The sequence below is a fragment of the Chroicocephalus ridibundus genome, chromosome 4 (genome assembly GCF_963924245.1).
Source record: "Chroicocephalus ridibundus chromosome 4, bChrRid1.1, whole genome shotgun sequence".
NCBI classification, from domain to species: Eukaryota; Metazoa; Chordata; class Aves; order Charadriiformes; family Laridae; genus Chroicocephalus; species Chroicocephalus ridibundus.
Window position 1 is genome coordinate 38820934 of NC_086287.1, and position 15957 is coordinate 38836890.

Below are 15957 nucleotides of genomic sequence, written 5' to 3' on the forward strand. Positions count from 1 at the left end.
AATAGAGATCTGATGCTGAGAGAATCCTAAAGACTTAGAGTTAGACTGTAATAGGTGATTTATGTGATAATTTTATCTCAACCTGTGTCTGCTTTGAAAAAAGGGATCATCTTACTGGTTTTGTACTGGCTAGATGCCCAATAAACAAAAGGATAATTTATCCTTAATTTCTGACTTAAAAAAAATAACTACTATTTGACTATTCCAAAATTATACAGTCTAGCAAGATTAAGCATTGAACAAGTGATTAGCATCATCTGTTGTGATGGAATGACTCAAAAAATAGCAGGTACCTGTGAAAGAACCAAATTGCCTAATTCAGGCATGCATTCACTGGGACAAGAAAACAGCAGTGAAGAACGTAGGAAGGGATGGACGTCAGAGGCATGTATGCGTTAATAGAGTGACAGTGGTGCCATTTCCACCTTTCGCTGCTTATGCAAGTATTAATTGGTTTTGTTGCATTGTTTCTCACTGTGGTAATCCATTGCTGATTCACTCGCCCAAACTACCCAAACTGCACTTCCACACCTCATCCAGTCTATAGGATCTCTGTCCCAAGATCTCCCAATAGAGAAAAGTCTTTCCTGCCTAATGTATTTTTCCAAAAACATCTTCTTGGCCTTGCCTGCTTCCTTAACTCAAAGATTCCCCCTCAATTGCCCCAAGCACTTCTAACACCTAATTGTTTCCCACCGCCACCATATCAGCGTGGTTCCTAACTCCCCATGCATCTTCAGTTTCCTTTTACTCTCTTTTTCTTGTTGGTGACTTCTTCAAATTTTCCCAAAGATAATTTCTGAAATCTCAACATGTCTTCTACATAGTACTGTAGGAAACAGTGACTCACTGTCTTATTGCACTGCAAAATTTTAAATGTCTGTCTTTAAGAAGTGTATCCTAAAGTATTCAAAATATAAAAGCTGGCATGATTGAATGACTTAAGAAACAATAGTTGTTTTGATTGCATTTAAAAATGTCCTAAGATACCAGAGTACGGTGTCCTAGAATGTACATTTGTGTGTTTTAGTTATATTCACAGTGGTAGAAGCAATAGTCAAAATGCAAAAAGCAAGCACAAATAATTTGATAGATGCTAACTCTAATGGAAGTCTGTGCTACTTAATGAGCTGCCTTTTTTTCTGTTTTTTCCTTTGATTTCTACAGCTGTCTCCAAAAGGATATTTTCGAGTACAGAAAGCAAGATCCTGATGATAATACACCAAGAAGAAGAATGGAAGTAAATTTATTCAGCAATTCTACTGTTGTAAACAGTTCATCCATCAACCATAAGCAGTTAGAAGGGCATAGCCTCCTGGAAGTCATTACTATTGCTACTGTAACAGCAATTGTAAGCTTAATAACCATAGTGGGAAATATTCTTGTAATGATATCCTTCAAGGTTAACAGCCAGCTCAAAACTGTCAACAATTATTACTTGCTCAGTCTCGCCTGTGCGGATCTCATCATTGGAATATTTTCTATGAACCTTTATACATCTTACATACTCATAGGCCACTGGTCTCTTGGAAGCCTTGCCTGCGACCTGTGGCTAGCACTGGACTATGTAGCTAGCAACGCCTCAGTAATGAACCTCCTAGTCATCAGTTTTGACAGATATTTTTCCATCACAAGGCCTTTAACTTACAGGGCCAAGCGCACGCCCAAAAGAGCTGGCATCATGATTGGTCTGGCCTGGCTGATTTCCTTCGTGTTGTGGGCACCCGTAATCTTGTGCTGGCAGTATTTTGTGGGCGAACGAACAGTACCACCTGAAGAGTGCCAGATACAGTTTTTATATGAGCCCATTATCACCTTTGGTACTGCAATTGCTGCTTTTTACATTCCAGTGTCCGTGATGACCATCCTGTATTGCCGCATCTATAAAGAGACGGAAAAACGTACCAAGGACCTTGCTGAACTGCAGGGTTCAGAGTCTGTGGCAGAATTTGAGATGATAAAGCCTCAGAAAACTTTCCTGAAGTCTTGCTTCAGTTGCAAGCAGCAAAACATAGTCAAAAGAGAGAGGTGTCAAGCTTCCTGGTCTTCATCTAGTCGAAGTACATCAGCTACGGTGAAAGCCTCTCAGGCAGCGAGTACTTGTAACGACTGGGCTAAGGCTGACCAGTTAACCACCTGCAGCAGCTATGCATCTTCAGAAGAGGAGGATAAACTTGCCGCTGATTCCGTTTTCCAAGTAACTTACAAAAGTCCATCTAAAGGTAAGGCAGAAGAGTTTAATGACAGTACGGATGTTGTTGTCAAAGACCAACCTGAAGAAAATGATTTTGAGAACCAGAAATATTTTTTGTCACCTGCCAAAGGCCATGTACAAAAAAGTAAAAAATGTGTGGCCTATAAATTCCGGTTGGTGGTTAAGGCTGATGGCAGCCAGGAAGCCAACAATGGTTGCCGTAAAGTAAAAATAACTCCTTGTTCTGCTGCTCTGTCAAAGGATCCTTCCATCAAAAGCATGGATCCAAATATAAATAACCAAATCACCAAAAGGAAACGGATGGTTCTTATAAAGGAACGCAAAGCAGCACAGACATTAAGTGCCATTCTTTTGGCTTTTATCATCACATGGACTCCCTACAATATCATGGTTTTGATCTCCACATTCTGCTCTGACTGCATTCCCCTGACACTGTGGCACCTTGGATATTGGCTTTGCTATGTGAACAGCACTGTTAACCCCATGTGTTACGCCCTCTGTAACAAAACTTTCAGGAAAACTTTTAAGATGCTGCTTTTCTGCCAGTGGAAAAAGAAAAAAGTGGAGGAAAAACTATACTGGCAGGGCAATACCAGACTGCCATAATTGCTCTTATATAAGGGATAAGAGGCAAAATAGATATTGATGTATCCTAGTAAACTGACTGTAATGCTGTCTCTTGCTTTATATGTCTAGGGGTTAAAAAAATCTGCAGAAAAGTAAAATTTTGCATGAAAGTAGTGTGCTTGGGATAAAGAAGTCAGTGGCTGCTGTGAGCAGCACGGGATGTTCGTGATTTTGCAGTAGGTCTGTGCTAAAGTTATTGTTTGGGGTCTTCTGTCCTTTCAGCATGAGAAAGTGTAGAGGAAATTATAAACTACTGGAAATTAGAGTGGGATGGTCATCAGGTCAGGTCATCCAGTCTGTCTCCCTGTTTCTTCCTATAGGTCCTTTCTTCCTTTCTAGTGTATTGTCTATTTCGTTTTCAAGGTACCAGGCAATGGAGCTTGTACTACTTCTGTTTTGAGACTTTTCCACCTGCTGTTGGAATGAAACAAGGACTATTTAAAGGGGTAAATGTTGCACCCAATAATATATGTTTAGGGAGATTCATTATACTTCAAATGAACACTCGTATTATAGGAGAATGTAATACTGAGAAAATTTCCACTTTAAGGATGACTTTTCTGGAGACATAGGAAGGGCTCACAGTGGAGGAAATAGGTAATGTATTTTGTCTATGAAGAAGCCAGTCCTAATCTCAGTTCCATCATGAAAATCACTGTCATCTGTAAAAAATGGTGATAATGAGCAGGTACCTCTGAATTTCTCCATTTTTCAATGCTTCTGTGTGCTATAGTGACAATGGTGCAAATCAGAACTGACTGTAAAGCATAATGGACATAGTCTATCTACTTTACCACATAAGGAAAATCTTTCTTTTCCAGTCATCTCCTCTGTTGTGCTTCCCCTTGCCCCAAAAGTTTCCATTAATGATGGAATGATCCAGAACAAGAGAAAAATATGTATTGATGCCCTGTGCATTTACCTATATGTTATGAAATTATTTAAAACAGTGACAGAATTGGCCTTTCTGAAAGAAGAAAGATTTTTAAAGCTATTAAGGAAACTTTGCACTTTCATACTGCTTTTTAGCTTTAAATAGCTTTACAAACGCTAATCAACATTAGGTGTTTGGAAATACAGTTTCTCTCCAGTCACTATCTTCTAGTCCAGCAGAACCATATCTGCTACAGTACTGGGGGCTGGAGTCAACTCCTCTGACAGCTGTGGCTTCTGGGACTGGGCTGTACTGGCCTAGGTACAATGAGCTGAGACTCTGGCCACTACTTGCAGTTTCCCAGGGCTTTGGGTATGTGGTGAGGACGTTTCTGTGGCAGGGGTGAACTGCATGTCTGCCTGATGTCTGTGTTGCAGGAACCCTGTGAGCTTGACTGAATGTGTAAAGCGAAGGGTCTGCCTTCAGCAGGCGGCCATTGGAACAGAGCTGGTGACCTGTTTCCTTGTGGTGGGAACAAACGTGAAGCCTCAGAAAAGGTCAAAAGAAAACAAAGTTAACGGCGACAGGAGTCATAAAGAGTCAAGTCCTAAAGTAAACAAATGTTTATGAGTAAATGAGGAAGATCTCCATGTACACAAAGTTCAGATTCAGCTCTAGCCTTTCTATCAAAATTCAGGGTGAGATACTCTGGAACATTAATTTGGGCCAATCTTCATATTATATCTACTTAGATGTGCTAGTGGGACATTGCAGTGGTGACATGACCCAGTTGCACATTTCAGGGATTGTATTAGTCATCCTGAATGTACCATTGCTCTCAGTGAAATTGTTCATATAATTTATTAAATTATCATACCATCAAAATGTTTCCCTACAAATACATAATTCCTCCACGTCAACAGCCACAGGACAAGTAATTAATATTTTTATCCCCAATCTCCAGAGGGTAGAATTGTGTCAGTGAAAGATTAGCACTGTAGTAATGTAAAAATATGTTCTGTAAATTCACAATTGATTTTGTAACATACCATACTGTGCCTATTATTTTTTGCACATTAGCATATGATTGCTTATTAAAGGAAAGTATGGGTCTTTATAAAGACCCTTTCATCAACTTTCCTCTGTCACTATCCAGAGCTTTTCTTGTGTACAGTAACTATGTACAAGTTGGTTATTATAGTGGGTTTATTTTATATTACATTGGATCAGGCATTCAGTAAACTGTGTTTGATTTTTAGCAAATGAACGTGTCCCTCTGTGGCACAAGCTGTAGTTAAAGGCAAAATTTATGAGGTAGTAACAGTTCCTGCTAGCTGCAGTGTTGTTGCTAAAGTAAAGCATTGGCTTCTACTGAAATTAAATGGGACATTTTTTGTTGGTTTTGGCTTCTGTTGAACTAGAGCGTTCTGTAAATGTTTATGGACTCTGTGCTCAGTAAATGTATTAGAATACACGGTGATGGATGCAACAATGTTGGTTCAGTGTAATTGTGAAATATGTGCTCAACCTATGCTGCTAGCACTTCACCGTGTGAGACGTTACGTGGCCAGACATGGGTACATTGTAAATACCTAGAATTATATAAAGTGGTCTGTGTTGGCTTTATTGTTAAGTAGAATGTTTATTCTTAAAAAAATATCAAAATTGCAAAAAGAAAAACGCGATCCTCATCAGAGAATCAATTAGTGCTTAATTACATTTTGTTTTCAAATTATATTTTGTTCATTTGAAAAGTGCTGTGGGACTTTTACAGTGTAAAACAATCTTCTTATCTGTATTTCTGTCCTTTTAATGAACCTTTTACTGATCCTATAATTGGTTATGGTCTCAGTCATGGACTTGTGGAAAGATCTTTTTTTGTAAAATTACATGTTATTTATACATAATTACATACACATACATATATATAGATATGTATGTCTGTATTATCAATATAGATGCATAAATATACATCCCTAACTAAGCTTTTCAGAGACACAGCATACTTTAATATTTTTGAATATTGAATTTTTCCACAAACTGGGGGTATTGTTTTTGTCTCTCCCTTTTCATACATGCCAGCCTCCCTATATATTCCAGATCCCTGTAAATTATCAAGTAACATTCATTTTATGTAAATGTAATTTATGTTTGCAGTTACAGTTGTGCATTTTCTGTGACTACTTAGCACAGAGCGAAGAGCTTTGCCAAGGACGGAAAGTCAAGATAGAACATAAATGCAGGTATTTCCTTTGTAGAAAAATCCTGTTGAATTGAGGAAGGACGAAATCAAAGGGATTATAGAGAAAATACTGTAAGAATCTGTAAAACATGATAGAGCATATTTTGCCATTAATTGTATAATTCAATTGCTAATCATGCTTATCTTACTCAACTATGCATGTCAATTAGTAACTGCTATTAACTGTTGAAAGTTATTTTTATATGCGGATTTTTGTTCCTCATCTCTGTTGTACCCATAATGAGACCTGCTCTGGGATATATGGATTTGAGGAGTTTAGATTCAGAGACAGTGATGCACTTCAAGGCAAAATCCTAAATTGTACTTCCTTATCACCCTTTAGATATTGTCCCAGTTTTAGAGCTGAGTCCCCATCTCTAATTTAATTATTCTGATCATTCTATAATTCTATTTCCCACATAGGGCTTTTCTCTGAAGTCTTTGACATTGCCTCCTTGTCATATTTGAGAGATGACCTGAACATGTCAAACTAACTTAACTGATAAATCCTCATGCAAATGTAACAAAGGATAGTCACATACCTGAAGGAATAAAAATGTCACTGGGATGTGGTAAGTATGTAAAATTTAAATGAGAAGTCATTACAAAAATTAAAGAATCTGGTATCAATCTGGAAGATGCTGCTTTCTCATAGAATGCATTTGTTATGAAACTGGATAACCAGTTTGAAAATTAATTGAATACCTGCGGAATTTTCAGATTCTGGATTTTAAATAGAATTTTGTAAGATGCTTCCTCACTTGTGGTTGGAAACACAGTTTCCAAATCACCCCTTCATAGTGAGATTCCCAAAATCTTCATGCTGAAGGAGAATTTTTGGATGCTTCTTTTACTCTGTAATTTTTAGGGGATGTACATACTTCTGCCTTCTCTAGATTCTTTGCTGTAGGAAAACAAACAAACAAATGGAATGGTGTAACATTCCTCTGAAATTAATTTTCTTTGCTTTCTATAGAGACAGAAATAATATGAAGGAATCACTTGGGCGTAGTGAGAAGCAAATGCACGTTTCCTCAATTGTACATAACAATTAAGCTGGAGTTACCATTTGCTTTGACATCTAGGTGCTTCTGTGTTAGAAGGGACTCTGCCCAAAAACCTCCATACTGCTTATGCCTCTTTGATATTACAGAAGGTTGGGTTTTTTTTCAAAAAAACCCTCCCATTCAGGGGTGCTTTGAGGCGGAAATCAGCCATATACCTGTTGCTCTAGACCTTGTCATGCTTCCTCATTTTGGTGGGATATTTATTTGACCAAATAATTTTTTTTCCATCAGATATTCTTGGGAGTGCCCACCTCCGTTCTTCAAGTATGTGCAGGTGGCAGTATAATTAGGAAAGGCTAAGAGAGAGGATAGGAGAAATGTAATAGGGAAAAGAAAATAGGCGCAGACAGAATAGGAACCCTCATGTTTCAGACTGTGATTTTGCTGATTCAGTGTTGACAGGCAGCTGCTCTCAGCATTGTTCTGGGTATCTGGTCATTAAGATTCAGGATGGAGAAAAAAATCTATTCAGTTAAAACAGCCTTTTGCTAAGGAATTACAAAGTAGAATTTAGTCCCCTTTTTAAGGCTCCATGTCCTTCTCTTTAAGAGCTCTAGAAAGAAGTGCTGGTGGGTGTATTGGAATATTCTTATATATTTCCATACACTACTTAGTCCCAAATCCATCTCTGGTAGTCATTTCCATCCGTGCTTTGTTTAGAAGTGTGGGACATACCTCAGTCCCTGACTTCTATTAAATGTCTTTGCTTGAACTGAATTAGTCTGTTTTTGCTTGGAGACTTCTTGTTATGAGTTATTGATACAATTTAATCTAATACCCATACTGGAATTTCAATGTCAGCATAAGTTTGTAGGGTGCCAGCTAATACCAGAGAGTGCCTCCAAACCTGGGCAGCTGGATTTGAGCTGCTGGTGCCCAAGTCATTCATACAGCTTATTTGCACAGTCCTTTCCTCCACAACCCTCCAAAAGAGGCCAAGGGTGGGCTGCAGAGCAGGTTACTTGCCTTTGAGGATCAGATGCAGCCTGCTGGCTTTCAATTGTGTCATTCCATGTCGAGTATTCAAAACACATTTTTGGAAGATGCGTGAGAATCTGTCTACATAGCCAGGAATTCAAGTAACTATGGGAGACAGGCAGCACTCGGGTGATGTTCTTGTATCCTCATTGCAACTTTGAAAGCATCCTGATAGAGTTACAGCAGAACCCACATTAAATTGACTCAATGACGTAAACTCAATTCGGCTACTGTCCATTTTTTCCCCATCATACTTCTGTCTTTGAACACAATTTCAGGGGGAAAAAAAAATCAGATGCTGAAAAATAGACGTAAATACTGTATTAGCCTCACCCACATAACATATCTGTATAACATTCTGAAAATGTTACAGTGCATTCTAAAAAATAAAAATTGTTTTCTTGGCTTTTCCACTTCCTAATTAATGTCTCTTCTTAAGTAATCCTGGCAATCTTGGTCTTCTCAAAACACAATACAATTTATTTTCTGTGAAGTAATTTTCATTGAAATTATGAGATCTCCATTTCTAAATTAAAAAGCAGGAGTTTGCCAGTATCTTTTGGTTGAGTTTCTGTAATTGAAATATCTAAGAAAAAATACAAGATATTCTAATTATTATCCTGAAATTTTGTATAATGCAACAATGAAAACTCTTCAGTTGTCATACAGTTATTCCAATGACATAGACGTGTGAAGTAACAGCTGTAAAAGAAATCAAGGTCTTCAAGGTTACCAAAGCTGAAATCCTTTTATTTATGATTTTAAAACAGATGAATTTATAATGAAATTTAATTATTTTCTCTTTATTTTATAACTAGAAAAAAAGACACTTTAAATAGTGTCAGGGTTGAGTGCCAAAATGATTGAAGACAGCAAATGTGAAATAAAGCCAACGCACTTTTTTTCTCACAGTTGTATTAAAAAAAACAGAGAAAGCTGAAGCCACATTGTGGAACAGGGAGAAGCAACAGTCAAAACATGGTAAACAAAGTGAACTCATATTCAGAAAAAAAATGGAGCAAAAAGTAAACAATTGTGAAATCATTTTGATCTTTTTAAAAAATGTGTTCACTGAGTTTCTCAGGAGAAAAATTCAGAGGAGTTGAAAGCTTTGGATTAGTAGCTTTAAATGGGAAAACTGATGATCCCATTAGCTCTGGGTGCTCTAAAAAGACAGAAGGAAAGGAAAGCCTGTGCTGAGTACTTCATTGTGTATGGGATGATTAAAAAGTAGAGATAAATAGAAGAGTCAGTGAAGGGGAAAAAAAGCCATGGGAGATGAGTCTAATTTCAATTTTATATATTAGAATACCTTTCACTAAAGGTAAAAAGGAAAGGCCTGATGCTGCCCTACAGTATACAATACTCTCCAAAATGCATTTTGTAAATATAGGTACTTTGCTAAAAATTTCCTTCCTGCATGATATGTGAAGGCGTGCAATTGTAGGAGATCAACTGTGAACATTCATACTGGAGCAAAACCTTCTGAAATGCATGTGTATTCATGTATATCTCATACAAGATATCATATCCTGGATTTCATACCTGACTGCTCTTTTGGCTAAAATACTATAAAATTAGTTATTTAAATCTTCTGGTAGAGGCCTTAGTTTCTGACAGTGACTTCTCACTTGTGTGGTTGGTAGATGTCTATGTCCCGGTCCAGTCCTGGACAATATGCTATCATAAAGCTCTTGCAGAGGCCCAAATTAAATTTTCAGTCATGATTACTTAGTGCAGTTATTCAGTCAGTGTGAGTTCACTTCAGTCACTAGACAAAGAATCCATGTTCCCTTCAAAGTAACGTGGCTTATCTAGAGTTCAACTTTCTGACATGGACAGGACTTGGTTGGATATGATACACTGTGGTCAATGGGTTTGATCATCATCCATGCAAACTTGCACAGACGTTGCCTGTTGCAGTCCTTTTGCCAGTATATCACGTTCCTACGGTTTAGATTTGCTCCAGCACACGCATCATACCACCAGCCTCCTCCAGGAGTTCCACTGAGTTCCAATTTAGCACAATTCTGAAAGTAATTGTCGTTGTCTCTGTCCTTGGTGGTGAACTTCTGGTTGTCATGGAGATAAGCTTCCGTGTCCAAGGTCAGAGCATCAGTGGCGTTGCCTTTGTATAGACCAACCCTGATTCGGTATTGAGACTCTTCATCTTCAATAAGGAATGGTTCGTACTGTCCCCATTTGATTTCAGCGTTTAGGTTTACAAGTTTAACTCCAAGCATATATTTCACGGAGCTGCTAGTTAACTGGTGCATATATTCATTTCCTAACCAGTGGTTGTCATGAACGGAGCCAAATCCGTATTTGTAATCCTGCCAGGTCCTATCAAAGTCAACAGTACTATTGGCAGTAATGTGCTGGATTACTGTCCAGCCACCATCCTGCATGTTACAAGAGACAACAATTGGGTCCTCCTTTGGTTGGATGATGTAAAGACCATCCCTGGAATTTCCTTTGGAGCGCTGAAATATCTCAAAACAATCCCTTGGATAGTCTGAGTAGGAAAAAAAAAGTTTAAAAGTAAATTTCTGTTCAAATAGTACATTTTATTTATTGAACTCTGTCCTTTAGAGTGAGTGAGTGATTGCCTTCTGACTGGAAGCTGACTCTGCCTTCATCTCAGCTGGTGGGCACCTGCTTAGCTAAAGGGGGAAGATTTCAGGGCAGAATATGCAGGAAATGTTCAGAAGTTCAAAAAAGGGTTTGTTACCCTGTCATACAACAGAAGTGTGATTTTCCATTTGTGACAGAAATATGGTTGAAAAGCCAAAAGTTATGTAAAGACCATTCCTTTTCCTCCTGTATTCTTCCAGTTTGACTAGTCAGCAAGTTTGCAATTCCCTGTGCCATGTCTTGGGCCATTGTGTGCAATTACTAGAGCTAGCCTTATCCTCAACAAATAAATCTAATTTCTGTTTAACCAATTTATTCTTCAGGCACTTGTAACATCCCTGCATTAAATTCCAATATGTATGCCATGTGTTCATTGATAAAAGGGGGATATTAAAGCACGTTTCTTGCTAATACAAAACTTACAAACATCTGAGGATTTTTTTAGGAACAGTTCTTGTCACTCAAACTCCAGGCTAAATCTTACCACTGATTTGCAGGTATAACTACAGTGCTGTGCAGTGCTGAACACCAATATCAGGAAAACAGGCGAAAGTGCTTTTCCACTTTATTGCTTATCCAGTAGACTCAGAAGGTGATAAAAATGGCATATAAGGCTTGGGATGATGCCCTCTATTGGGCTGAAATATATATATGTATATATACACACTGTGTTTTTTAAATGTAAGTTACTTATAAGGTAACTTCTTGCTGTAGCGTAGTATCAAGCATCTCTGAGACTAAGGCACAATAGTCTGCTTTTTTCAATTGACTTTGAGACTTCTAAGAGCCAGAATATAATTTATTTAAATATAAATTTATGTATGTATGAATTCATATATAGAGAATTCCCTTTGTAGAGAAGGGTGTTATTCAATGTCTGTTCCATTACTCAGAAACGTGTTTCTGAATTGAAATAACTCACTTCTCCATAGAGTTGAAAGACATGTCATTATACTATGGAATATTTGTAATCTATATTTAACTAAAACTTGACAATTTTAATATCTCTGTAAGAAAAATTCCTACAGACCACCCATGATGTAAACTGACAATTCTTCAGACCTATGAAATCCTATTTTCTGTCCTGACAATGACCGATAGGACTTTAGATACTGCATTTATAACTTAGTTTTTCCTTCTGGGAAACTGGGATAATTCAGGAAAAGCATGGCAAGATGTTCTATCTTTTTTTCTTTTTTCAAAAATTTGCAAAAAAGAACCTAAGGAAAAACATTTCCAAAGATAAAAACTTAAAATAAAACCTCAGAAAAAAACCTCTTCTTTGCCCAAACCACTGACCAGAGAGCCCCTGCTGATCATTTTACTGAACGCATTGTTTTTCTTTTCCTGAACAGAAAACAGAGTCTGAAAAGAGTCAGTCTCATTCTATGGTCTCTTGATCAACAGATCAAAAGTACACTGAAGCCCCCAGCTTCCCAGCCTTCTGGAAAGAGAAAGGGACCATGACTATTTTATCTGCTACTTGTCCTGTAGGGAATTATATCATGCAGTCTTCTGAATAGAATTATTAAATTTCTTCTCTTCCAACGGGAAAGCACTATAGAATTCAATAACTGTCACTACTCTGTTAGAAATACTCATCTGGTTTCCAATCTAATTTTGTTAATGTCCACTGAACATCTTTTTCTTTCTTTTGTCATGTTTTCCTTTAGTTAAATAGTGCTGCTTCTTGGGTAACAAGCCCCGATGCACCATGAAGACAACTATACGTTTAATCAGCGTTTGTTTTGTTAGGGTAAATTCTGTTAGGATAAATAACCTCTTTTATTATTTAGTGTAAGATAAAACTTCTGTTCCTTGATTGTCTTAGCATTTTTTCTGCACCTCTTCACTGCAAATTAATCTCCTAGAATGTGGGTAAAATTTGCACACAATATTGCAGATGGCCTTATATAGTGCCACTGATTCTTCCCAAGTCATATTAAAAACATCTCTGTTGATATATTCTTGGATTGCCTTTTTATTGCTTATTTTCCTTTCATCTAGAGTTCGGTCTTTGGATCTCTTTAACTGGTAAGATCCTCACCTTGCAGTAAAACCTAGAATTTTGTACTTTATTTTTCATCCTAAGGGTATTACTTAAGAATATCTGGTAATTTTTTTTCTGTAATGTTCTCATTCTTTGTATTGACATTTCTCTATTTCATGTTATCATTAAATTTTATCAGCATATTCCTATTTTTGCATCAGTATACTTAAGAATACTGAAAAGATCACTTATAAGTAAATACTTCCAGTCTCCCCTTGGCTTTATAGTTTACTTTTCTACCCAAGTCGTAGCCATTTTCTTTTCAATCTCTACTGAAATAATAATGTAACCCTACCTTCTCTGATTTAATATTGTATGAAGTATTTTATCATAGGCTTTGTAGAAGTCCAGGTGGACTAAACCTGTTAAATAGTATTATTCATCATGTCAGTATTGTGTTAAATATAGTCTTTTATATTTGATATTCAGAAGTTTATTGGTATTTCTGAGCCACTCAGGGCACATTTACAGGAGTGTATAGGCTTTCCAAGGTCTTACTTTTATGCCTTTCATTGCCTAATAGAATCTACAGCCATGAATAGAATACTTTAAATCTCAATACTATCTGTATGACATAATTAAATAACCTGAAAGAGCAGAACCATGTGCATGACTCTGCACCCCAGTTGTTAGAACATTCACCTGGTAGACATAGCCCGACTCAAAACCTGATCCCATGATTTTATAGAATGATTATTCAGGTGATTTATATGGTGAAATCCAAGCCAGTGATATACACAGTGACACTTGTATTTGCCCTTCTCAGTGAATATTATTCATGAAAAATGAAACAACTTCTATAGACAGATAATGAGAAAATCATTTAGGCTGACTGCTACAGGATTCACTTGGAAAATGAATTTTATAAACCCTCAAGTGCCATCAGTCAGAGGAGGAAAATGAATCAATATCACTATTCTTTTTGTGTACATTTTCTGTGGGACCTACTCTGGTAAATGTATTAGAAAACCTACCAAGCTGGGCCTTGCAAGCTAGGGATGCCTCAGTTATAGGTACCGGTGGGATTTAGGCACTGAGGTGTTAAATGTAATGTAGATATGATTGTCCTAAGAGTAAGTCTTCAAATGTCACAAAATATTTTTTTACGAAAAACCTATTAATTTCTCCTGAATTAGAGGGCAACAAGGCTTTTAAAGATTCTGGACTTCAGGGCAGGACATGTTCATATTGCAAAGTATTTTTGCAGGGCTAACTTTCAAACGCATTGGCAGAAAATGCTATAGCAAAGCAATAAAGTAAAAAACACAGCATGCATCCAAATCACTTGCTTTCTTCATGAGTACCTTTTTCATTGGTGTTACCCAGTCTCTCATAGCCTCTTTGGGGGAGAAGGTGGGCATTAGCCAAGACTGCTACCTCTGTGGTGCTCACTGACACAGTGCAGTGAGAGAGCAAGAACAGAATAAATCCCGCTGAGCTCATCAACATCTTCCTTCCGAGTCAGTCCTCCTGCGGCAATACAGAACTGTAACACAGACCGGAACTGAAAATGGAAAGATTCATGACTTTTAGTATGGAAGTCCTGAAGGAGAAAGGTATTGAAATACCTAGCTTCAATATAGTGGCCAAACTGGCTTCTACCATCTTTCAAGGGCCTCTCCTTTTCCTGATGTCTCACACCCTGTTCCTGACTGGTCATTCCTCTAACACAGAGCACGGTGCTGCGACACAGAATGTCTCTCACTGTACCATGCTGGTCAATGAAACATAATGTAATTTTGTGTGTCATAAAGAGACAGAGAAAGTAATGTAATGACAAAAGAAAAAGCACATCTTATATTTATTAGAATTAAATTTTGCCAATTCCCTGAGTCCAAATTGCAGTGGTTGAACTGGCAGAAACAGTAATACTGGCTCTGATGACTGTAGTTCAAACAGTACTTAAAGACATGGCTTTCTGAGTGCTGGGAATATTTCCATGCACTGGAGAACTCACTTCAGCACACCTGGACTACGTTTTTTATGAATTTCCATCTACAGCTTTAAATAATAGGTTACAGGTTTAAATCAGATTATTTTTGAAAAAGCTCAAAAGCCAAGCAAAAAGAACTTTTCCTCAGCCTCTTCAAAACCCACAAGGATTCAACATACTGAATCAGAACAGTTTTGAGGCTCATTTTGTCCTCCTTTTAGGGTTACACATCTGGTACCCCTCCATCCAATATAGCAAGAAGGCTTAGGCTGTTACTGGACTAAATCCTGGGGTCCTCACTTCGGCAAATCCCAGCCTGACTGAAGAGGAATTTCTGTATCAACAACAGCTTAGACTGAGTCAAGGTGACAAACGTTTCCCATACTCTCAAAGGACACATTTATTTAGACTCTAGCCAAATTCTTTTTTATTATTATTGTCTTTTTTTAAACGACTGAGCTCTCCACAGTGGCTTTGACGGAGGCAGAAAATAGATCCAGCAAGCGGCTCTTCGGTCAGAGCTTATTTCCTGCTAGTGTCAGCACAGAGTCTGGAGAGGACAGTACCCTTCTCCACAGCGGTTTATGTTGCAACAGAGCCCCCTTCCTTATAAATCTAATGACTTAGCAGCAGATTCAGCAAACAGTTTTCCAGAGTGAAAAAATATTCAGCACATTTTTAAAAAAATGCCCAAAATAAATCATTGTCATAAAGCTCTGGTTTGAGAGTTGATTTTATACCTACCACACAGACAACTAGCAAAACAGAATTTTCTACTTTACCTAAAATTATTCGGTAATAATTCTGATTTACTGTTAACATACAATTTGCTATTTTATGCAAAGCTGGTTATTTGACATTGGGATCATAATAAACTGGAAGATTAATTCCATGAAATTTGGCACAGGGTTTCCCTTAAAGCATTCAGGTTCTACTGTGCCTGCATTTCCCACTGTCATGTATTCTGTTTCCTGAAAGCTTCTATTATTGTTGCTATTATAAATGATTATATTATAAATAACTTAAAATAAAAACCTAACCCACAAGCAACACTGAACTTCAGGAAATCTCTACTTGCATCTGGAGTTATTTTTTTAGCTGTTTTGTTTTTCTTTTAGCATTTTTGAGTGAGTCAGTCTTTTTTCTTCCCTTATTTTTACACATTGAAATCATTTACAGATCCATTTAATTCCAGAATAGAACTTGATATTATAAATTATTAAGAGAGCAACTGAAGAAAACAGCACTAGGCAGGCACCTTACCTCTTTCAAGTGAAGCTTGGCAAAGGAAAACACACCCAAATGAACAAGCTCGTTCTTTACAGTTGTACTTTGCC

At 37.4% G+C, this 15957-nt stretch overlaps 2 protein-coding genes across 2 annotated transcripts in view; one reads left to right on the plus strand and one right to left on the minus strand.

The window, feature by feature from the left end:
* The window catches only part of CHRM5 (cholinergic receptor muscarinic 5), a 52726-nt gene extending 46189 nt beyond the window's left edge, over window positions 1-6537 (plus strand). The window contains exon 2 of the mRNA XM_063334427.1: window positions 1168-6537. Within this exon, the coding sequence (XP_063190497.1) occupies window positions 1235-2821 (1587 nt within the window). The 5' untranslated portion in view covers window positions 1168-1234 and the 3' untranslated portion in view covers window positions 2822-6537. The remainder of the gene's footprint in view (window positions 1-1167) is intronic.
* A 3063-nt stretch (window positions 6538-9600) lies between these two features.
* Window positions 9601-14136, minus strand: LOC134514782 (fibrinogen-like protein 1-like protein). The gene is made up of 2 exons (XM_063333013.1): window positions 13992-14136; window positions 9601-10518 (listed from the first exon to the last, which is right to left on the minus strand). The coding sequence occupies exons 1-2, from the start codon at window positions 14134-14136 to the stop codon at window positions 9818-9820; spliced, it is 846 nt and encodes a 281-aa protein (XP_063189083.1). The 3' UTR covers window positions 9601-9817.
* Between the last annotated feature and the right edge of the window lie 1821 nt (window positions 14137-15957).